The sequence below is a fragment of the Ambystoma mexicanum genome, chromosome 4q (genome assembly GCF_040938575.1).
Source record: "Ambystoma mexicanum isolate Mex_15411 chromosome 4q, UKY_AmexF1_1, whole genome shotgun sequence".
In the NCBI taxonomy this organism is placed as follows: Eukaryota; Metazoa; Chordata; class Amphibia; order Caudata; family Ambystomatidae; genus Ambystoma; species Ambystoma mexicanum.
In genome coordinates this window covers 1,128,552,744-1,128,577,820 of record NC_090928.1, presented here as the reverse complement: position 1 = coordinate 1,128,577,820, position 25,077 = coordinate 1,128,552,744, and the positions used below count along the sequence as shown (strand labels likewise).

At 45.0% G+C, this 25,077-nt stretch overlaps 1 protein-coding gene across 1 annotated transcript in view; it reads left to right on the top strand.

Moving 5' to 3' along the window:
* Positions 1-25,077, top strand: part of DNAH14 (dynein axonemal heavy chain 14) — a 2,000,441-nt gene that overhangs the window by 408,671 nt on the left and 1,566,693 nt on the right. Inside the window, exons 18-20 of the mRNA XM_069608705.1 lie at positions 3,715-4,056; positions 11,844-12,246; positions 23,699-23,889. Coding sequence (XP_069464806.1) covers positions 3,715-4,056; positions 11,844-12,246; positions 23,699-23,889 — 936 coding nt within the window. The remainder of the gene's footprint in view (positions 1-3,714; positions 4,057-11,843; positions 12,247-23,698; positions 23,890-25,077) is intronic.

Here is a 25,077-nt window from a genome sequence, read left to right as displayed (position 1 = left end):
ATGCATCCATGGTAAAGAGCTAGCCACCTGAGGAGAGGGCCCAAGACATTCTGCGGATGGTCTTCAAGTTTCAGAGTGCCCAGCGTCTTCCGGCCTTTGACTTTGAGGTTGCTCTGTCTCATGGCATCCTGCATTTTTCTGGTGCCAGAGGCTCGCCTGAGAATGTGTTCCCTTCAATGGGCTCTCAGGACACAGTGATCTCAGTTCTCGGGCAACATGTCAGACCTACTTCATGTTCCAAACAGGGTCACACAGGATCTCCTGTGGTGGGCCTGCGAGGACAACATTGTGAAGTGAGAGCCTTTTGGCAACCATGGCCGGTGATAACAGAAGTTACGGACGTCTCACTGACGGGGTGGGGAGCCCACGCCAATGATCTGACAATCAGCAGTCGTTGGTCTCCATCTGAGTTTCAAACTACACATCAATCGTTTGGAGTTGAGAGCAATCAGACTTGCGCTGAAGGCTTTTCTGCCCTCTGTTCGGGGAAAGAATGTAGTGATAATGATTGACAACAGAGTGGCCATGTAAAACCTCAACAAAAGAGGTGGGAGGTGTAGGGTCACTACCACCATGCAGAGAGGCGATGCAGCTCTGGTTCTGGGCAATTCAAGAAGGAATCTGTATGTTGGCTGTTCACCTAGCCGGAGCAAAGAACATGGCGGCGGACGCTCTGAGCAGGCAGAGCACAGTGTCGTACGAGTGGGAACTTGCTCAGGAAGTCCTTCAAGAGATCTTCACCCTTTGGGGAACCCCTCAAGTGGATCTGTTCCCGATCAGTGTCAACAGGAATTGCAAACTGTACTGCTCCAGGGAATTTCCCCTAAGGGGCTCTCTAGGAGACGCACTTGTGGTGGACTGGGAGTTTCCACTCCTGTACGCATTTCCTCCAGTCCCCATCATTCCCCACGTGATCAGGAAGTTGAGAAAGTTTGGGACATCCATGACCCTAATTGCCCCGGGTTGAGCCAGGAGGACTTGGTACCCGGAACTTCTGGACATGTTTATCTGCCCTCTGATACGTCTTCCACAAAGAGAGGACCTCCCAGATGACGTAATGTAGATTTTGCTTTCTGCCAGAAGGCCAGCAACAAAGTCTTTTTTCCCCCTGTCGTTGGAACACATTCTGAAACTGGTGCAGGGACAAGAATATGGACTCTTTGCTTTCAAAAACACCAGATGTGTTAGCCTTTCTTGGCCAATCTGGGGCTCCAGGTTGGGACCATTAAAGGTTATATGGCAGCGCTTTCTATCTTCAAGCGCTCATCTGAGGAAACTTCATATTTTAAGATACCTTTGGTGATACAGTTTCTGAAGGGACACACTAATGTGTTCCCTCCATCTCCCCTTCAGGTTCCCATTTGGGACCTTAATATGGTATTAACATTTCTTGTGTGCACCTTTTGAACCACTCCATTCATGTTCCTTAAGGTTACTAACGTTCAACACCATCTTGTTGGTAGCACTAACGTTGGCCCGTAGAGTGAGTGAATTACAGGCACTATGCTAAACCACCGTTTACAGTATTTCATAAAGACACGGTCGTCCTGAGGGTCAAGCCTTCATTTCTACCTAAGGGCCTTTCAGACTTTCATTTAGGACAAAAGATTTTATCCACTTTCTACCCTCCACCTCATCCTGGCAAGGAAGAGGAGACGTTCCACAGGCCCGACCCACGAAGGGCTCTGAGTTTCTACATTTCAAGGTTGTCAAAACTTCGCCTGGATGACCAACTATTCATAGGCTGTACCAGTCATAGACTGGGACAGGCTGTAACAAAGCAGACCTTATCCAGATGAATAATTCTAGCTATTTCTGAATTCTACAGGCTGGCGGGCAAGGAGTCTCCACTAGGGGCATGGCTACTTCTTCTGCTCTGCAAAGAGGTGTTCCTATTAAAACATTTGTGAGGCAGCTACGTGGTCTACAATACATACTTTCACAAAGCATTGCTGCCTTGATTCTACCCTAAGTCAGGATGGAAGCTTTGGAAAAGCTGTCCTCCATTCTGTTCATGGAAACCATTGATGTCAAAATTCTTACTCTGGTAATGTTCTTTTGACTGGATGTTCCTCCCACGTATTCCTCATCGCCCTCCCAGCCTACCCCTCAGTAGAACTTCCCATGCTATTACAGCTTTCGCTCCTTCAGAGCCTAATATGGTCAAACCCACATTGATGTCGGTATTTCTACTTGAAAATGACTCGAAAAAACAGAACTGAAGCCAACGGGCGCTGCGCGTGCTCTATATGCCTGTGATGACATCATCCTCGAGACAGAGGCCATAGAGGGACATCGAGTCCACTGCATCAACACACAATGCCCTCTGCCGAAATGTTTTCCCGAAGCAGCTGAAGCTGGATATTGGAGATATCAAAGATGAGGAATATGTGGTAGGAACATCCAGTCGAAACAACGTTACCAGGGGTAAGTAACTTGTTCTTCTGATGCATGTTCCTCCCACAGATTCCTCATCGCCCTCCCAACCTGTCCCACTTGGTGGATTGCTAGTACACCTTTTGGTTCTGCGGTCTCTCAGTATCAAGAGTGCTAGTGGGAAAGAGTAGAACTGAGGTCATGGGGCGTGGTGGCTCAATATATACCAATCCTGACATCATGTTCAGCACAGGCAAGTGTAGAGCCGTCGGTGCAGATGCGATGCAGAGTCGCTCTGATCCCCCTGGTGTTTAAAGATGTGAAGGCAAGCGCTCTGTTACCAGTCTTTAGCTTCTCCTCCTAACACACGTTTTCATGACTACATCAATCTTCAGGGAGGCTGAGTTTCTTTGTTTTTTCAGGCGGGTCTGCATTTCTGTTTCAGGTGTAACAAGTTAATTAGCTCTGAGGATTCTGGTACTTGTATTTTTTCACACTGGATTTTGCTGGCAGGTGACTGGAAACAACTCCCTCCATAGCACAAATCTTCCCCTTGATGGGGGGAGGGGGAAAACAATGGTTGTGGCTCTCCAATGTGAGGCATGATGGCCCTGCTGCACTACCTTGTTAGCCCGGGACTCCTGGAACAATGTTTAAAGATGTGAAGGCAGGCGCTCTGTTACCATCTTTAGGTTCTCCTCCTAACGCACGTTTTCATGACTACATCAATCTTCAGGGAGGCTGAGTTTCTTTGTTTTTTCAGGCGGGTCTGCATTTCTGTTTCAGGTGTAACAAGTTAATTAGCTCTGAGGATTCTGGTACTTGTATTTTTTCGCACTGGATTTTGCTGGCAGGTGACTACAACAACTCCCTCCATAGCACAAATCTTCCCCTTGATGGGGGGAGGGGTATAGGGGCTAGCAATGGTTGTGGCTCTCCAATGTAAGGCATGATGGCACTGCTGCACTGCCTTGTGAGCCCCAGAGTTGCACTGAGCCCCCTGATGGCAGAAACGTTTTCCAAGACTAGCAGTTGTGGATAGGATATCATAGATTAGGAATCTGTGGGAGGAACATCCATCAGAAAAAATCACTGAGATGTAAGTAATTTGTCTGTTCATCACTGTGCTGTGTTCCCCACTGACTGTAAATATTAACTGTTCCCTACCAGCTTAAATGGTATGTCGGTAATAAATGCTATGTTGTAAGTGAGGTTCCCCAATGCAACGGTTTTGTTTTTTCACTAGGTGACAAGATTGAATGGAGTTTAATCATACTTTAGCCTAAAATACATTAGTTTACATTTCCCATTTGTAAATTTAATTGCTTTTGGTTACAGGCAATTTACATCTCCCTGAGAAAGCTTGAGAAAGAGCTGACTGCAGTGGAGGAATTTGTTGAGCACTTGACGTTCCTGGGACACATTTCCTCTGAGCTGCCATCACTGGAGAAGGAGTACAACACAGTCATCCAGCTGTACTCGGTGGCAAAAGACTACAGCATTTCTGTCCCAGAGGAGGAGCTTGCCATATACCAGACACTTATTCCAAGCTTTCAACGCCTCAAATCTAGCATCCTCTTCTGCGAAGCGAGGAAAGATGAAGATATTATTAAGTTCAGTGGGGATTTGGACACGTATATTTCTAACCTGCGTTTCGAGCTTATGGAATTTAAGAACAAAGTAAGTGTTTCCATTATTAGAAAAAGTTGAGCAGTCACAAAGCTTTTTTCCAGGATTCCGTATTTTTTTTTTATTTTAAATAATTGTATTTGTTCATTCATGAGAATGATACAGTTACATCAGTAGTAGTATCTTGTAGACATGTTTCATACCATTTAACTGTGCACCCACTAATCACATATCCAACCAGCATCATGTCCATGAAGTTTTCTATGTTACATCCCCAACAGGTACATCCTGACCCTTTGACATACTCCCACCCCCTCCCGCATCCCTCTCTAACCCCAACTGGGATGGCTTTGTCTTCTTCCTCCAGGGTCCGTGTATCACAGTCTGCTCAAGGGCAATCATTTGCCTACATATCCTTTTGCTCAGCACACCTGCACATGTTTGAGTAATTTAGGTTTATGAAGGCAATTTTGTCTGTCTTTTACATATTCATGAAAGGGCTTCCAAACTGCCAAAAACTTCAGGTATTGCGCCGCCGTCAGGGCGCATATTTTCTCCATAGCCATCATCCCCCCAGATCTTAACCCGTCACCATGCGATTATCGGGCCTTCCACCGTTTTCCACCCTTGCGCTAATGTCATACATGCTGCCATCAGCAAGTGTGTGATGATGGTAGCCTTGTGCCTGGACGCCGGATGCAGCCCTTCTACCTCTGCTCCCAATAAGACCACTTTTGGTGAGACTGGCAGTTGCACCCCTGTGATTTTTTTTATGTGTCCCAAAATCTCTTTCCAATAAATTTCCACTTTCGGACATGTCCACCACATGTGGTATAGATCACCTTTCCCTCTGCATTGTCTCCAGTACTCAGGAGGATAATTTACATTTATTTTATGCAGACGATGGGGGACATATACCATCTATAACAGAGTTTATAGGCGGTCTCTTTGATAGCTGTGCTTTTAGATATTTTATGCGCCCTCCTCCAAATCTGTCCCCATTCCTCTTCCGTGACTGGTTCCCCAAAATCTTTCTCCCAGTTAACTTTATACAAGAGCTTGTCTCCCATTTGCCTGCTGTCCAACAGCATATCTAGCCTTGCTATCCCTCTGGTTGTCGCACCTTCCTGCATAGTCAGTTCTAGCCCCACCGGCGCCCTTGTGCCTGTTTCCGTCACCCTCTTTTGGGAGATCCTGTGTCTTATTTGTATATATTTGTACCTTTCTTTTTCCCCTATGCCGAACTTCTGTTTACATTCTTCAAATAAGAGGGGGGAACCTCCCTCAAACATTTCCTTTAAAGTAATCATCCACGCTCCTTTCCATGCATCTCAGAATTTATTTTGTAGTCCTAGGGTGGAGTCTGCATTATGAGCCATTGGGGAAAGGGGGCCTAGTCCTCGCCAAATTGTTTTCCTTTTAAGTGCCTTATACCAACCCCACAGGGACACCCTTGTGCCTTCCAACATTTGACCCTCTGCTTCTCGGGCCCCTGCGCTGATGGAAAAGGAATGGTTGTGACCGCTTGCTGTATCCCGGACCAGCCTTTTGGTATGTCCTGCCCCGCCCATTTCAACATCGGTGCTATGGGTGCCGCTAAGATCTAACTCTCTACATATGGGACCCCAAGTCCACCCAGAAGTGTTGGGCCCGTCAGGATTTTCTTTTGTATCCTCGGCTTCTTACCGTGCCATACAAAGGTGAGTATTGCAGTCTGAAGTTCCTTAATCATTCTAGGTGGTACTTCTACGGGAAGGGAACCTAATAGATAAAGTAGGCGGGGGAGCAGCGTCATTTTGACTGCTGAAAATCGTGTGAACAAGGAGAGTGCCTGGGTGTCCCATCTATGCATATCATCCTATAACTGCTTCCATAGGGGTCTTATATTTGCTCCATACAGCCCTCTAACTTCCCTCGTCAATTTTATCCCCAAGTATTCAATATTCTCCTCTTCCCAGATTAAGGGGTACGTTTTCTCAAGTTTTGTGATCACATCCTTCTCCTCCGTTATGTTTAAAACCTTAGATTTGGAGTCGTTTATGGTAAAGCCCGATATCGTGGCGAATTCATGTAACCTTGCCATCACTCTAGGCAGTGTATCCTTAGTATTTTTCAGAAATAAAAATACATTGTCCACGTACAGCGTGACTTTGTGTTTCACCTCACCACAAGAGACCCCCTGGATCTCCTGATCCTGCCTAACCACCACAGCTAAAGGCACCCCATTGCAAAAATTAGAGGGGAGAGGGGGCAACCCTGGCGTGTGCCTCTCCATATTTTAATGAGCCGTGCTCTGCCCATTGACCAGGAAGTTAGTTGTTGGGATTTTAAAGTTCACTAGAAACATTCTGGTGAAGTCAGGGCCACTTCCAAATCTCTCCATGACCAGCCATAAGTATCCCCAGTCTAAGCTATTGAAAGCCTGTCTTGCATCTAAGGCTGCAATCGAGAACCGCTGTCCCGTTCTTGTCCCTAGTTCAATCATATCTATGGCACATCTTACATTGTCCTGCGTGTGCCGCCCTGCTATAAATCCCACCTGCTCCTCATGTATGATCCCCGGTAGTACCTTCATTAATCTTGCTGCTAGGACCTTAGCATAGATCTTGGCATCCCTGTTTAAGATCGCAATAGGGCGATACCTGGCACAATCTGTGGGATCTTTCCCTGGTTTAAGTATCAGTAGCGTGGTGGATTTCCCCATGTCTTCTGTAATCCTACCTCTCTCCCTGATGACATTAGAGTCGTGTTAATGGGGCCAGGAGTTGTGTCCTAAAGGTTTTATAGTACCAGTTACCTAACCCATCTGGACCAGGAGTTTTAATAGTGGGCAGGGACGTTATTGAGTCACTGACCTCTTGCACTGTTATCGGGCCATTTAGTGTGACCGTTCCTTCCTCTGTAAATTATGGGAGGGGCATTGTTGACTTGCATTGAGTGGTCTTCTCGTTTTAGCAACCCTTCATGGAATTTCCCCATTATTTCCAACTTACTCTCATCTGCCGTACATATTTCCCCTTGTTCATTTTTTAGTTGGGTTGTATAGTTGCGTGATCTTTGCTTTCTTAGTTTGGCTGCCAAGAATCTGTTGGCTTTCCCTCCCTTTTTATAGTATGATTGTTTTGTGTTTAAAAGTGTCTGCGCCACGCGGTCTGCAACTTGAGCTTCCAATTGTGCTCTAACGTTTACGTAGGGCTCTCAATGATTTTTGTGTTTGTCAGGATTTATGCTGCTTCTCCGCTTCCCTCACCTCCCCTTCCAGTTTCTTACTGATGAGGCCTCTCTCTCTAATATAAGCTGCGGATTGTGATATGAATTCGCCCGGACCACTGCTTTACCTGCGTCCCACACTATCCTCCAATCTGTCTCCCCATTATCATTCTCTTTGAAGTAATTGTTTGTTTCCTCCATATAGTCTCTTGGTGGTATGTCCTGTAGTATCATTTGTTTCAGTCTCAATGATTCTGCTTTTTACCCTTATCATTACTCACTTCTATTTATATTACCACTGGGGCATTGTCTGAAAGGTATTTAAGTCCTATTTCTACTTTTATCACTTGGGGGATCAGAGTTGCTGAAACTAGGACCATATCAATCCTCAAGTATCGTTTCTGTACCGCCGAGTAATGTGTGTATTCCCTGTTTTGTTCGTGAAAGAATCTCCATGTTTCGATTACCCCTAGGTCCCTAAAGAATTTCCCAGTGCCTGCCTGTTCTTTCCATCCACTGAGGAGGCCGGGAGTGTTTTATCTAGTGTAGGGTCACCACCTGTCCTTCACACCACCCTCCCAAATTCAGCGATGTCTCCATTAGGTAAATATCTTGTTTCTCAATGGAGGCATAAATTGCAATAAGCGTGTAGAGTTGGTCCCTTATTGCACCCTTGAGCACTAGATATCTACCTTCAGTATCCTTATACAGGTTTTGTTTCTTAAAGCCCAGGCTGCAGCTGAGCAGAATTGCCACCCCCTTTGTCTTTTTCCCACTTGACACACAAAATCGGTGGGGGAAAGGCTGGTGCGACATCCTCCATTCGTCCTAAGGGAGGACATGTGTCTTGTGTAAGAACACTATTGCTGCCTGCAATTCAACCAGTCTCCCCAAAATTGAGAGGCGTTTTGTTGGTGAAATTAATCCCTGTACATTCATCCATCAAGTCTATCTCTGGGACCGTCTATCATTCGCTTAAGGCCTTTGCCCCTCTCCCCATTCATGTACCTCCCGGCCCTGGTCCATAACATTATCCCCTGAACTCTAAACCATACCTTTTCCCTTACCCAACTCCCACTCCAAACTCCCCCCACCCCGCTGTCACCCTCCCACTCCTTCTCCCCAATACTCCCTGTTCCCTTTAGCCCAGTGTGGCCAGGATTCTCCCGAACCCACCCTGATGATCCCGCAGGGCATTGGGGCCTTGTGCACTCCCGGGAATTCTCTACGCTGGGATACTTCCATACCCTGAGATGGGTTCCAAGGTGTGTCTCCCTCCCTCCTCTCAATTTTACTTCCCTTTAAAGCCTCGTTCTTTTGTCTGACGACCATTCCCACGGTATGTTGTCTTCTTTGGAGAGCCTTTGTTTTGGATCCTTTTCCTCATGGTTCCGGTCACCTTCAGTTTGCAGTAGTGAAAGTCCCTCTTCAAACGTGGTATTTCGCTGCTGTTTGCCTTCCCAGGTGAAGGTCAGCCCGAAAGGGAAGGTCCATTTGGAGCTTGTGTGTTTAGCCATCAGGATCTTCTTGACAGGCTACATTAGTCGTCTCCTGTGTAATGTAGATAGTGCTAGATCCTGGTATAACTGAATTCGGCTTCTGTTGATTGTCAGGTCAGTTTGCATTCTTGCCGCCCTCAGGATTTCCTCTTTCAAGATGTACGACGTCAGGGCTATTAACACATCCCGGGGTCTAGCCCCTTTTTCTCTCCTCTTAGGGCCAATTCCGTGCACTCTATCTATCAGCACCTCCTTAGGTTGGATACCAGTCAAGAGGCTGCTAAAGCAATGCTACATGACGTTCTTTAGGTCGTTGTCCATGACTGATCCGGTCAGACCCTTAACCCTGATATTGGACCTATGGGACCTATTTTCCAGGTCCTCAGTTTTATTTAGTCCTAGAAAAAGTAGGAACTTGTTCATGACCAAGGTACTCCAAATTGACAAGAGGACTTGCGCGCGATTCACAAAAGGATTTTTAACTTTTCTATTGGCTTAATTCAAGACCAGCCAAAGTGGAGTCCCCCGTGGGAATGTTAGGTGCTTGTGGGTGTGTCAAAGGGGTATCTGTATGTAAAAGAGGTACATGCCCACATAAGTGTACATGTATAGAGAACTTCCAAGCTGTCTTCAAAACATTACAAATACACTTACTTTCCACCTCAACATTCCATGTCCAAGTGCTGGAAATAAAGAAACTGAAATGTAAGACGGGGTATGTTAGAGCAATGTGTGTGTTATCCGTTTCTCTCTTAAGTCATGTTATTATTAGTTCACTTTCCTTGTAGCAGTCTCTACAGCAGTTACTGTGGTCCCTCGGCCTCTGCTTAATCTTTATGTCTTGGCTCCTGTTCCTGACTTTCTCTGGACTCTGTGTCTTTTATTGGCAGTTTTCAACACACAGTGATGGTCATTCTCATGGGGTGCTGCCTGACTTGATGGGCAGGTACAAGAGACACTGCCAATTCCTGCGCGTGCCGGATTCAGTTCCATCCACAGAATAGAGGTGCTCAGCAGGCGAGCCGCTGAAAGCATAGGTTATTCCAGATATAGTGTCTCCATGTCACACTGGGCGTTTTGGGTGAACGTGGGCCAAATTCGTGGATCAGATGCCTCGTACACAGATTTTGTGCGGGAGTGTTCTACACCTGATTTCTTTGTGAATTCAATTTTGAGGTGTAATTTACAGATACACTTAAGAGAACCTCTCACGTGCAATAACTTACACCAAAAAAGGAATTTCTTGTGAGTAGGCCTTAATGACTTTAAGAAATTACTTTATATCTGTTTGTAAAAAGGTAACTACTGTACAGAGCAGCATCCATGTGAGAAATGTGTGTAAAATTTATTGAAATAAAAATAAAGCAAAACATGTTGTAGAAAACTATTGTACTCTAATATGCTAAATGTTAATTGTATTGTGGCAAATGTAAAGCAGGATTATTATCAAACCCACCATCTAAGTACACAAACAAACAATAACATTACCAAGCTAAAATGAAGATGATTTAATTATTACTGACTTCAATACAATTTGTCTTTTTGAGGGAGCAGTGATAGGAGGGGCGGAAAACCTACAGTATTTTAGGTGCAACTGCAAACCAGGAACACACCACCACGTTTATGAACCCAAATAAGTCCATTTAAATAAATGTGTGTTTTTGTTCACCTTTTTTCTGTATGCGTCTGTCAAAGTCCTCCAATTAGCAAAACACGAACATATGCAATTTAACATTAGGGGAGCCATTATTCCAGTAACATACAAGGCTAAAACCTTTTTTGTCACCTTGGATTTGACACTATGAGCTCTCATGCCTGCTGTACCGTAAGATCCACAACTACTACCTTATGCTCCTAAATCAAATTAGGCACTACGTTTAACTGCGCATCTATAGCGAGAGTTTTCAATGCACTGCCACTAGACTACTCCCTCTGTCCCCCTCTGGAAAGTTCTAAGCCATCTCCACATCCTGGTAAACCCAGCTAGTAGACTAGCTATTAAAATGTCCTGATGCATCCACATATGACATCTTTAGGGTTTCTGTTTCGTCTCTCCATGAGGTCCAGAACAACAGTCAAAGCCCCCCCACAGACCCATAAAGCCCTGTGAGTCCCGCCTGTGAATCCAAAACACACTTAGCTGTTGCCTTCCATCTACATCGATCCACTCCCAGTTTAAACACTTTCTAATTGTCCCATGTTTCATTCATCTGGTTAAAACCTATGGGCTCATTAGTTCCGATATGAGGCGCCAACATGCTCCGAGTCCCAGTTGGCCTCCTTTCAGATGCAAAATCAAGCAACTGAAGGCGAAAGGAGGCAGGGCCATAGTCAACAATGGAGTCTGTCATGAGCCTCAGACCATTGGACATCGCTGAAAGGATGTCTACACCAGGCCTGCCTAGTCTGGCGGTTCTGAGAAGAAGGTTGCTCCCCAAGATCTTCAGCTTCCTGGGGACTATTCGGGTATTGTCAGTGGTTCTTGACCTTCTGGCACAGAGGTGGCATCCAGGTCTACCAATGTTTGTGGTTTAACCACCACCAGTCCTTTTGTGCTGAACTTCTTTTCCACCTGGACATGGTAACTATGGTACCGAAGAGGTGCATCAAGACTATTGCTCTGCTCTGCAAAGGTCATGTCTGCCGTGCAATTGGTCATGCTCTCCTCAAAACACTGAACCTGCAGATTTAGGGGTTTGAGGAGATCCTCAAACCCCCAAACCTTCAGATTCATTTTATCGAGGTATAGCTTCTTTATTGTAGCTCCAGCTACTACTCAGGGTATCTCAACTGCTACCTGAGACAGCTTTATTCTCTCCTGATGGTGCTGATAGAGCCTCTAGGCCTCTCTTCCTACTGTTGTTCCTGGTGTGTTACGCCTGCACTTGTTAATGCTCCATAAATACATAAAACCCATACAAATAAATGATCGACGTAGAATGGTGCAGATCTTATCTGTGACTTGCCATCTCCTGAAGAATATATTTAAATGATCCTTTTGTATGACAGCTTTTGGTTGATGCATTCCTCCCTTAACCATTTGCAGATACAAAACCTTAAGACAACTTTTTTGATTTTCCCAACCCTTTGCTCTACACGTTTCCTAACCTTCATTTTCTCTATTATTAGGTACGTAATCCAGTTCTTCTTCACGCTGATACCTTCCCAGGTGTTGCCAAAGAAATTATCCAAAATCTGTTGGACGAAGTGGTCATAATCTCCAATAAAGCCAGGAGCTATTCCAGTTACCAGGACCGCTTTGGAAGCTCCATGGTTGACATGAAGCCCTCTTCACTGGATGCCTTGCTGTCACAGAAAAGTTCCTCAGGTCCTACGAGCGCTCATGCCGTGAACACCGAACTTGCGGAAATAGAGTGTGACTTGGGCTTACGCAAAGTGCTCTGGGAGTCGCAGGAAGAGTGGGGAAAGCTCTCTGCAGAGTGGAAGCTCACTCTTTTTGATAACCTGAATGTTGATTTAATCCAGAGGGACGTTAGCAGGTTTATCCATACAATATTCATGCTGGAAAAAGGTAAACAGTGGTTATGATAACTTTAATATTTTTCACCAATGTAAATTATTCCACCCATACAACTGGCAAGAGGTTTTATGCAAATGTGATATCATTATCCTTTTGATCAAGGGCTATTCAATGTGTCCACAGGAGAGAAATGTACTTAAGCTATTTATACTGTTGTCCATTAAGTTCTCCCTTCTCAACTTGTTGGGAAGGCCTGTTCCTGCTACAAACTGGGCCAGAAAATATCTTTAAAGATCATGCATAAAGCAGTGATAGAATTTAGAGCGCAGAACCCATGTGTCCCTACCCTCCATTAGGCACCTACACCCTTATATAACTGTACCCTGCCTTCCTTCATAACTGCCAGTTCCTTTTTTTCCACCTATCAGTCGGGTCGAGAAATCTGCTCTTGCATCCTCCATCCTTGGCTGTAGTTTTTTCATTCCATTTCAGTCCTTTTGTGGTTGTTATTAAAAAGGATTTCAGATTTTTTTTGCTTTATGCTGACTGTTCTTTTTACAAGAAAAGAAATTCCTCGATTCAATTGGCTTTTTGAAAACTGTTTTGTTAAAACGTTGTAAAATGTACTGGGGACTTATGCCTTCTGTCACAGGGTTTAAAGAGTGTACACGGAGCACGTGGGACTTTTCGGCAGCCAGTTCACACAAAGCCTATATCAAGTGCCTGTGAAACCTAAATCTGATGCAAGTCTGCATGTTTTGTGCTGTTATTGTGCCAGGATTTCTCTAAAGCCCCCCAGGGCAAAGGAGACAGTGTCAACAGTGGAGTATATCATGAGCCGCAGACCATCGGACATCGGTAAGAGGATGTCTGTACTAGCCTGCCGAATCTGGTGGTTCTGAGAAGAAAGTTGCTCCCCAAGATCTTCACGTTCCTGGGGACTATTCAGGGATTGTCGGTTCTTGACCTTCTGGCACACAGGTGGCATTGAGGTCTACCAATGTATGTGGTGTAACCACCACTAGTCCTTTGGTGCTAAACTTCCTTTCCACCTAGGCATGGTATCCATGGTACTAAAGAGGGGCATCAAGACTACTGCTCTGCTCTGCAAAGGTCATGCTCCCCTCAAAACTCTGAACCTGCAGGTTTGTGGGTTTGAGGAGATCCTCAAACCCCCAAAGCTTCAGGTCAATTTCTGGAAGGTTGAGCTTCTGTATCGTAGGCTCAGGTATTACTCGGGGTATATCACCTGCTACCTGTGAGAGCTTTATTCTTTCCTAATAGTGCTGATCACAAGCACAGGAGTAACCAAATGTTCAGACCTGACTCTCTAGTCCCAGAGTCTGTCTTGGACAAAGAGGCACCACAAAGACAGGCACGATTACCAGATGAGCTGTGCCTCCTCCTGGGTTTGTTCTGCTTCTGCCTCTGTGCCGCGGCTCAGTACCAAAGGGTTTTTATTTTGGCTAATCTGGACCAGATTTGGAGTACCCAAAGGATTGCTGACCCAGTGGTGGATTACCTTTTAGAGACTCCCAAAGCTCTCCAACACTCTGCATAATGTTCACTGGTCCTACAGCTGTCCATAGTAAATTTACCTTTTTTGATAAATGTTCAGTGCCCGTAGCTGGTGATTTTGAATATTCAGCATCATCTGTGGTGTGTTTGGCTAAGGTTGACCCTCCTGCTGCCTTATGTAGTCCTTCATCACATTCTGATGTCCTTTTGTTGGTATTTGGAGGTGAAGGTAGATGACTTGACTGCCTCCTCGTCAGAATTTGCAGTGGCTACTTGATGCTTCTCTTCAGACAATTTCCTGGACCTTATGGTAGACGAGCTGAGGGACAAGGTCATTCCTGGCCCCTGTTCAGCATCAGGAGTTGGTTCCCATGGATGTTCTTCCACCAGCAGTAATGGTGCTAATTTGACAGTAGCGACTCCCAACAAAGTCAATATAGTGAACACCATCACCTCTTTCTCTGAGGACGAGGAGCAGCCCCGCCTGCCTAAGAGCCAGTTTAAGGGTGTGATGTCGTAGGCTTTTAGATGTTTTAGGCTTAGCCCCTTCAGAAAAGACTCTGGGCTCAGGATTCTTTGCAAATCTCAAGCCCTACGACTCTTCTTCCTTTATTTCACTGAAATCCTCAGTGCTGGAGTGTGGAGCTCTACTGCTGAAGAGGCCATATTCTGACCCTGCACGTTCTGAAGGCCTTAATAAAGAATATAGGTCTCCAAAACAGGACTGGGTGGCCCAGGGTAAATTCTCAGCTGAATCAGCAGTGGTGTCTGCAACACTGTGAAAAGGATGGGTTACAGCTTCCCAAATTTCCTACTCTGTGGGTAAGGAGAGCAAGGCACTGTAAGTCGCTGGAAAAGAGCACTTTCAGAACTCGGGTTTGGCACTGAGGTGGGTGAATAGTACTGGATTATTTTTTATCATGCTATTTAACTCTGATTGTGGAGGAATTTGACACATTTCAGACCCACTACTGAAGGATGCGGGCTAGGAATTCTCATTTCACCTAGATCCAGGGAGTGGCAATGAGATCCCATGCCTTCCTGAAGGTGTCTACTTTAAAGTCTGTTGTGCAAAAGAAAATGTGGACCTGCCATTCAATAGGACAACATTGTTTGCACCTAACACTGACAGGGCCTCTCAGCACTGCAGGCCAGACCTCTTTTGCCATGGCCAAAGCATAAGAATCATCTTGCTTTTGTTCCATGCTTTCAAAGGTTACAAATCAAGGCAACCAGTTAAATCTAAATTCAGTGCATCTGCCCAAAATAAACATTTCTGTTCGAAGAGCAGGCCTCCGGCCCTGGCTGACCTTGAATGATCATCTGCCCGAAACGCTTCAGGCTCTAGCACCCGAGGCCACTGTTCAGCCATGACAAGAGGTTACAAAAGGCCAGTGAGTCTTGGACCTAATCATAAGGGTTTACTCCTTGAGGCTTCTGCCAATACCACTAGTGTCGCCACCGGATGGTGACCCCCCAGTACAGCTCCTGAAGATTCAAAAACCTTTGACTGGATGCCATCGAGGAGTATTCAGGGGTTTTATCTATGGTATTTCTTGAGGCACAGAACAATCAGGGGTAATAAGACGCATTCTGCACTTGTCATTCCTAAACCTCTACACATGGTAAAAATGCTGGTATCTTGGAACCTCTTCAGGAATAGGACTGACTGGCATCTCTCCACCTTCAGGATTTCAGTTTTCACATCCCCATCAAGAAAGTCTGTTGGAAGTTCCTGATGTCCAGAATGGTAGGTCGAGATTATCAGTGCAAATGTCTTCACTTTGGTCTGAACAATGCTCTGAGAGTGTTCACAAAGGTCTTACTCATAGTGGTGGCGCACCTCAGTCTTCTGGCGATTCATTTATATACCCGCTTGGATGGCAGGCGGATCAGAAACTATTCCTGTTCTCTTTTTGGTTTTCAATGGCCCAAAAAGTCACATTTGGTCTTGGTGCAGATGGTTCAGTCTCTCTGACCCAGTTCAGTGATTCAGGCAATTGGCTATCAACAGATTTTGTGCCTCATGGCCACCTGTATCCATATGGTATGCTTTGCAAGGCTCAATATGTGAGAGGTTCAGTTTGAGTTATCCATTCAATGGGACCAACAACCAGACTCTCAAAGCAATATTGTGGCTGGGGAGGGGAACCTTCTTCTCTGGGTACACTTTCAATCTCTTGTCCCTCAAATATCTCTGAGAACCACAGCTTTGGTTTTCCTATAACCAGACCACTGAAGTACACTTCAAGTGCATGGGTTTTGGTGTGCACAGGAAACGACAGGGAAGATATAGGTGCTGTAATTTAAGGCCCTGTTTTTGGCCATGAAAGGTTTCTTCTGGTTCTTACAGGGTAATTGTGTTCAGATTCTCATAAACACTACTGCTTTGATTTATGTGAACAAGCAACAGGGCAGCCTCTTTTGCATGATAGCAGTCCAGCTTACGTTCTGGCCTTCAGCACATATGATGTTTCTAGTGCTTGTGCATGTCCAGGTTGTTGTCAACAATGAGGCAAATGGATTCAATCCTATCTGCCATTCCCCAATGATTGGGAACTCCAACAGGATGTAGCACAGATCATTTTTGTGCAGCAGGTTCTCCCTCAGATGGATGTATTTGCTGCAAGACATAACAAGAAGTGTCAGTCCTATATGTCGTGGATTGAGAAGTGCCAGAATTCCTCAAGTGAGGTCTTTCTGCTGGATTGGTTGGCCAAGTACACATTCCCGCGAAAACTGTTTTTAAAAAGAAATCGGCATATTCGTTTTTTTTTTAACCACACAAAAAACAAATAAGACTGGCCATAAAATATAATACAAACAAATAAGTGCAATTTCTTATACATCCCCTACCTTCCCGTCTCCCGAACTTTTACCCGTGTAAACTCTATCCCAATCCATATAATGGAAGTTATACAAGAGCTTGTGGTGTGTAGTGCCAATTCCTACTGTTTATGGCTTCCCCATTGGTGAACCTATCAATATTCCTCACCACCCTGGGTATTGTCCCTCCCTCTCAGGGTGGTACGTCATCGGGAGAGGTTTATAAATCGTTAAGGAGCACACCCCAGGCCAGTCAGGCCAGTTCTAGATCATTTTCTTCCCTTCCTTCCCCATCCCCAGCTGGTGTATGATCAGTTGTTCCGCTGCCACCCATCTTTGTAAATATTGCAACCATTGATTTATTAAAGGACCCTTCGGCCATTTCCAGGGAAATGGCCATTCGGTGCCTCGCTAACAATATTTAAAAAAAGCAAGCTGACCTCCCGTTTTTTACCTCCTGTTAGGGCCCCCAACAGGTAAATCTTGGGAGAACAAATCAGATGTCCATTTATTATGGCATTAGTTTTGGTGATCACTGTATGCCAAAAATCCTGTATCATAGGACACTCCCATACCATGTCCCAGAAACCAGCAACATCCCCTTTGCATCTAGGGCATCTTTGTGAGTTATCAGGGTGTATCAAATGAAGTTATAATATTACATTGTATGAGTTTGAATCAATCATTTCTCAACACTTTACTACCAATCTGTGAGCATATCTTGGACCAAGCCTTCTCTTCAATTATCTCTCCCAAATCATTTTCCCATTTCCCCTTCACTTTGAGTTAGGGTTGGGTTACACTGTCATGTAATGCAGCCTATAGCCTTGAGATTGCATGTCTTTCAGTACCAATGGTCGGTATAGCATGAAGGATTGGAGTAGTCCGGGGCTCCTCCAGTATGGCGTTCCACTTGGTTGCTAGTACTTTTGTCAACCTTTGAAAAATAAGGAACTGTCCTTTGGGCATTTGATATTTCTCAGACCAGTCCGCAAAATGTAATAGTCTTCTGCTTTTAAATAGGTCTCCTACTGTCTGGCATCCTGCAGCGGTGCATCTGGCATCACCATTATCTCCAATTACTGCTGCTACCCTTTTATCCACCCTCAGGGGTACGTCAGGGCTGTAATCCTCCACTATTCTCAGTTTAGTACACGTCCTATCCCATACTTGTTGGACCCAACCACGTTATACAGGATGCCTTTGATCTTCTTGTCTCTCTCCAGTGATTCCATCCCAATGTAGAGCTTCTCCGGTTCTCCCATTAGTAATTTATCAGACTCGCATCACTAATGTCCCATTTGGTAGCATATTGTAATTGGGGTGCCAAAAAATACAAACTCTGGGAGGGCAAGTCCTCCATCTTGCTACTTCCTACGTAAGCTATCGAGTGCTCTCCAGCGTCATCCCCCTGCCCATAAAAACTCCATTATTGTGCTATATATTGCTATCCAATAACTTAAAAAAGGATTGTTTAATCATGTATGGGATGTTGACAAATAAATATAGCAGCCTGGGTTGGACTATCATTTTGCATTTCGCTATCTTACAGAGGCAGCAGATTCCAAAACATCTTTCTATCCTCCAGGCTAGTGAGTGCCCTGCCCATATTGAATTGGGAAGTGTCTGCCAGGGTATGATGAACCTGTATGCCTAAGTACTTAAAGAGTCTGTTTCCCATTGAATTCCTACCTCTGGAAGATCTTTTTCCCTTTTCCCTCTGAGAGTGTCCAGTGGGAGGACCAGCGACTTTTCCGTATTAATCCTGAAACTATACAGTTTTCCAAAGTTCACCCTCGCCAGTGGTTTTTGGTATAGCAGTCGGATCCACTTCATCATGTTCGGATTCATTTCATATTGTTCCAAGACCCGGAAAATCCAATTCCTCTCTGCGGAGTTGAATGCTTTGACTGCATCTAGGGATACCACTGCCAGTTCCTCCTCTATTGTGCACCCTGTCTATAATGTGCTGGAGCCTCCTCAAATTTATGGTAGTATTTCTTCCCCAAACAAAGCAACGCTGGTCCTGGTGGATTAGATGCCTTCAATAGCCTATTGGCGAGCACTTTGCACAGAATTTTGGTGTCTAAGTTTAACAACGAGAATGGTTGATACGACTTGCAACGTTGTGCCTCATTCCCTGACTTTAATAGCACCACTATAACCACTTCCCTCATAGAAATTGGGAGGCTCCGTGTATGGAAGGTGGCTTCATAAAGTTGCCAGAGCTTGGGTACCAATATATCTGAGTATGTTTTGTATAGTTCCACTGGGAGGCCACCCTCCCCCACCCAGTATTTTCCCATTCTCAAACAAATCAATAGCCATTTAATCTTCCCTTCTGTCACTGGTTCCTCCTTACTATTTCTGGCCACTGCACTCGGTTTGTGTAGGGAGGCCTGTTCCAGCACCTCTGTTATATCTTTTGTATCCGCAGGGTCCCCCCTTCAATATAAGTTCTCGTAATAGTCATGGAAGACATTGTTTATGTCCCTTTCTGTCGTGACCAACCTCCCATCTTGTTTGGGTTATGAATCTCTTTAGTTCCTCCCTTCTGAGAAGCCTAGCTAATAGTCATCCCGCCTTGTCACTCTGCCCATGGATTCTGGCGGTATATTGGGCATAATCGTGTTTTCCCAGGCGCTCCTGTGCTTGTTATCGCAGCACACTTTCCATTAAGAGCTCAGCCCCACATGCTGTTCCCTTTGTCATTTCGCCCTCTAGTGTCGTTACTCGCTTCTCTACCCCTTTCAGGGTCGCTTGAAGTGTGGAGCAAATCCTGCACGTCGCGGCTAGACACTTCCGCTTGATGGTAACCTTAAACGCCCCTCGAACACTGTTAAGGTGCTGCAGAAGTGCAGGCACAGTGTGAACATGACCCTGAATCCAACTACCCAAAATTATCTGCAAATGTTTTAGCACTCAAATCTACTATTTCCGGGCAAAGTGTTCTGGATATTTCCTTGAAGGAAAGAATTTCCCTCCCAAAAGTAAGTGCTGCTCCTTCACCCCTCGCAAGATTGCTCAGCGTGAGAGCTTGGTACATGAGGGGCTGAGATATTTTATGACAGATAAGATATTTTTGGGCCCAACATTCAGAGTGTTTCTCTCCAGGAAGCATTCAACCAGGAAACAGTGCAAAAGATACAGTGAACAGGTTGGGGCAACAGAACGCGCGATCCTTGTGGAATCCACGGTCTCTAGTTTTTTCTCCTTTAGAAAACTAAAACAAAACACCCTATGAGTTTGAGACTCTTCCGTCCCACCCTATGCTACAATACAAAGTCTTTTCAATAGGTCCAATTTAAAGTTCAAACCTAATCTTGAGCGGGGTTTAGCCTCCTTGCTACCCTAAACAATATAACAGAAAGTTCCAACGGATGGCCCAATACAAATGTCCAAAACCTACCCTTGACAAGTCCAACCTTAATCTAAAAATAGTTCAGGGTAGGATCTTGGAGCAAATACCCAATCTGGTTCTTCCCTTCTTGCTTCTATGCTTTAACTTGCTTTTCCAAAACCTCACCCTTGACTTGGACCACCTGGTCCTTTTACCTTCAGATGCCTCTGTTTTTCCAGCTCTTCAAGGAACTGGTGTAGGATCCTTCTTGTCTCAAGCTTTCTCAGTGTCCTCTCTCTTGACCTTCTTGTCATCGAGGATTAGACCAACGTCCTGGATACTCCTGGCATCAAGCAGCGTTGTCTCCAGGTCTCCTGTGTCTTCTGTTCAGTTCTCCTAGACCTTGAATTCACCTTTGGTTTCTTGACTGGTACTTCGGTGCAACTTTCACTTTCTTGTCAGATTCGTCCTCCGGTTCAACTTTGGGTTATTAGGACTGGTCCCTCATGGACCTTGGGATCAGCACACTCTGGTAGGTATTTCTCCCACCCGCTCGCCAGGGTTCTTGTTCAGAAGCCGATATTCTTGGCAAACCCAGTGCCCTAGGTCTTTTACTCCTCTCTGGCCCTTTTGGGTCACTAGTGAAAGTCTTTTTACTACACACCTTTCAGTTGCCTTGGGCATTGGAGCACTTTTTCAAGCATTATGGTAAGCATCTCTTTTCAGGATTAAGTAGATGGGACTTTCAGGCTTGGTTTTGATAGACTCTTCCAAGCCTTCACAGCCTTCCGCCAGCTTGACTTCCTACAGGCTCTTCCTTCCGCTTCCAGAGCTTCCTCTGGTAATGTGCCCCCTGGGCGTAATTTTAGGGGGGGGCAGGGGTGTTTGGCCCCCCAACTTTCATGGCACACCATTTCGGCCCCATTCATTTGGCTAGGGAACCTTTTCTTCAGATGTCATTTCCCTCCCAACTTTTTCAGCAAAGTTACTCCACTGTGTGCCCAGGGATCTATTCCTTGGTAAAATGGAGAGTTGGCAGTATCCTATAATTCCTCTCAGTTTCTGACCTCTGCTGAGTGTTTCTGCCTCCTTTTAGTCTCCTGTATGAGTGGTCTGGCCACTGTCAGTCATTTACATTGGTTATTCCTTACTACATTTCTCTTTAGTTCCTTTTTCAAAAGAAAAATGACTGGCACCTTGTCACATGTCCACGGGGTGGGTGCACTACTCGCGTCTCTCTTTGCTGGAAAAGATCACGTTTAAATATTGTCTTTTCAGGTTTTTGCTCAGGGTTGATACCCCATTGGAAAATGCGTATTAATACAGATCAGAAGTTGTGGGAACGATCTAATGGTTGTGCGCTATTCTCCACTATCAACATGTAATGTGTAGAACGTTTGTTTTACAGGTGGCAGCAGGTTGTCCCAGGTCCCACAAACTTCCCAATGAGTTTGGAATAGTTAGACAAGATTAAAGGGGGTTTTGGAAGGGTGACCTGGCTCTACCATCAAATAATTTCAAGTCCAATAAAGTGATAGGATAATGCCAAATGGCACTTCAGGATTCTCAACAAACCTTATTCTAATTGGCTTTATTGTCCTTAGATCAGCCGACACGTGTTTCGACCCAATTGGGCATCCTCAAGGCTGTTGATCATTTGTCAACATAAAATTAGAAGTGATCAATAGCATGTAATTACATATTACAAAAATATAATTGACGCAACATTGTGCAGATCATGTTTCAACAAATTTCCATAAACACATAATCCATATTACAATTGTATTGATGAGCCAATGTTGAAAAAGAAAAATAAAGAAAGCAAATATACCATATGTTGATATACGATGGGTCAAGTTGGTGGGATGGGTTCAGTATGTGGAAAGATCCGTGCAGAAACAATGCAATGTTGGAAATATCCACATCATTAAAAATAAAATAAAAGAGAAACACAGTAAGGCACACAATGAGCCATGTAAATGATGTACCCTATATCAGCATGCAGATTGCAGTACCCAATATGGTAGCACTGTATTTCATTTCATCTTCATCCTGTCATTTTTATAGCGCCTCTCACCATGGGGATGGTCCCAACACGCTGTCGGTTTTCAGCCCTTGCAGGGTCTGAAGTATGGGAAAGTTAGGAGGTGCTAGTGTGGGTGTGTGCATACTGGCCATTGAAGGTTATGAGGGCTTGGCCGAGTGCTGTTGATCCTGCTGTTATGTTTCGTAAATGCCAATAAACAGATTTTGAAATAAAAATGAAGGTTTTGCCAAGTGCCTGCTAGCCACCCATGCCTAATTGGCATGTGCATGGGTGGAGAGATGTACACTAGGCAAATAAGCTGGAGGGGGGGTGAGTGGGGGTCAGTTATGTGTGTGGCTACAGTTTGAATGTTTTGTCGTGAAAGGTAGCTACATTCTTATGGTAGAAATGTTGTGCATAGGGTCTTTCGAGTTGTATGTGAAAGCAGAGGCGTGTGGGAGTGTGGCAGTGTGGTTGGCTAGTTCCAAAAGCATAGAGTGTGAGAGGAAAAATGCAATGGCTATAATGAAATGAAAGCCTAGATTTGGTATCCTTGTCTGAAAGTGCATATGCTGAATTACCAGCCATACGAATGCTTTGCATGGAGCAAAGTTATCTGGGCACGGATGATACAGCGATTGATACTACATCGGGTCATGTAATTTATGTAACTGTGAGTGTTCTGGTGGAGGCCCATACAGAACAGGTGGAAATAGACAACTGTACGCTGATTATCATGGGTCTCTAGACAGGACAGATGGTCTGCAGCGCTCTCAAAGTCTGTTTCTCCTCTGCACTCACATTCATCCTCATGTTCAAAACATGTCATGAACCCCACATAAGGCCTTTCATGGTTTCAAAAAGTGTTCAAGAATCCATGGCACGTGCTGATTGGGGTTCCTCCGTGGGGCAATACAACCTTTGATGGGGGCCACATGGAAGGTTTTAGATATATTTTGGCAACGCTATTCCTAAATTATGCACCCTCTTCTGAATAAGACGGGACTCTTCTACGAGTCCCTTTACCCCCGCATCGTAGACCATGTGCGCAGGATCTGGTAAGGCTTGGCCACCGTGCTCACTTACGGACATGCAAAAAGCATAATGTGCAAAATAATTCATTAAGTAGGCAGGACGAATGTTAGGCTACATCAAAACCTTTACAAACTGCATCACTTGGCTGCTGAGGTGGGCTTCCCTCCCAGTTCATCTCAAGTATACTAGCAATTCCAGAAACAGCATTATTGACCCCAACGTTTGCATCTTGACTTCCTCATTTAATTAAGTGACATTTGAAAAGACACTTCACTTCTACTTGCAGTGATAAACACCCAGTGCACCATGTCACAGAAAAGATAATTACCTTGTTGGAAATGTGTACTGCTTCAATACATTTAGCAACAGGACAAGGTTTACCTGGTCTAAATGCAGTGCAAGATCACACGTTGCATTGGTGCAAAGATTCTGTGATATAGGCCCTGACGTGGTGAGAATTTCTATTAGGAATCAGGGGTCTGCAACCTTTGGTTCTCCAGATGTTTTGGGCTTTGACTCCCATGATACCTCACCATTGACTCTGCTGGCTAGGGCTGATGGGGGCATGTAGTCCAAACCATCTGAATAGGCAAGCGTTGCAGACCCCTGCAGTAGGTCATATCATATGTAGAGTGTCTTTGGTTTTCGAAAAATAAAAACCTTGGTTGTATAGCTCTAAAACACAATGCTCTACTGCTCTACACTGTGAATGCCATTGCACACCCTAATTAATGAGTTAATCGTTTTGCATGTTACAGGTTTACCAGCAAATAACATTTTATCGACCCTGAAGGAACATGTTATGGATTTCAAGCAAGGTTTGCCTGTTATTGTGGCTTTGAGAAACCCCTGCTTGCAACAGCGTCACTGGGACGTTATACAGTATACCATTGGACGGTCTATTACCAAGGACAAGAGCTTCACACTGGGAAACCTTCTGGAACTCAAGGTAAATATTGTATTAAAATGGATGCATGCTCTGAGACGTGTCATAGTAAATTCCAACCATTTCACCTGCAGGCAGTTATAGGACTTGCATGCGTTGATAGATTCTAGCCTCAAAGTGGAATCCAGTTCTGTGGTCATGACTGCTAATGTGTTTAGGCCTACACAAGATCTAGGGAATCCAACTTGGAAATCCACATCATTGCCAACATGCTTAAGAATCCTAGCCATGGATAAATTGCATAATCTAAGTTCACTGTATTGTAAGTAGTGACTGGAGAAGGTCTTGGATTGGCTTAAACAAGTGATGGATTGGCTTAAACAAGTGATCTTGCCAGGTGCATCTGATAGACTTTTACCAAAGTGTTTAGTACTCCTTTCTGCCTTCTACGGACCACTTTTCCTGAACCCAAGTTACTTCTCACTCTGACTTCGGAGGGAAGGGCTCCCTGCTCTGCGCAGCTAACCTTTTGCCTGGCCAGCGAGCACAAGCAATTTATATCCCAGAAGACAGCCAAAGCTGTACCCCTCCTCGGAAGACCTTCAAAGGCGGTGACCAGCTTCACTTAGCTACCCTCAACTTTCGCTCATCCGTTAAACACTCCTCTGACATCTGTCATCTCCTTGAAAACCTTAACCTTAACGTCCCCACGCTCACTGAGACCTGGTACACTGCCAGCTCTGTCACTGTTTTCGACACATTCCTCCCTGAGGGCTACAAGATCCTCTCTAAGCCCAGACCTAAATGTTCTGGAGGCGAATAGGCCCTGTACTTCCCTGAATGGGTCCCTGCTATTATCATACCCGCTCAATTCTACTCTGTCTTCGAATGCCTCATCTGCAGGCTTGGTGCCTCTCCTATCTTCTCGCAAACTCTTGCCACCATCTATAGTACCCCATGCCCGGTTCCCCTCTTCTTTTAGAGTGGGCTGACCTCACTTCCTCTCTCCTGGCCTCTACCTCAAGCTTCTCTTCCTCTGAGACTTCAATATTCACCTTGATTCTCCTGATGCGGCCACTGGACTCTTCGCAGACTCTGTGACTCTCTTTCCCTCACCATTCTTCCCTCAGGTCAGACACACTCAGCCAGAAACACCTTGGATGATCTCATCCCAGCTGACATCCACATTTCCAACCCTCTCACCACACCTCTCTCCTGGTCTGACCATGGTCTCTGTCCTCTCACCTGAAT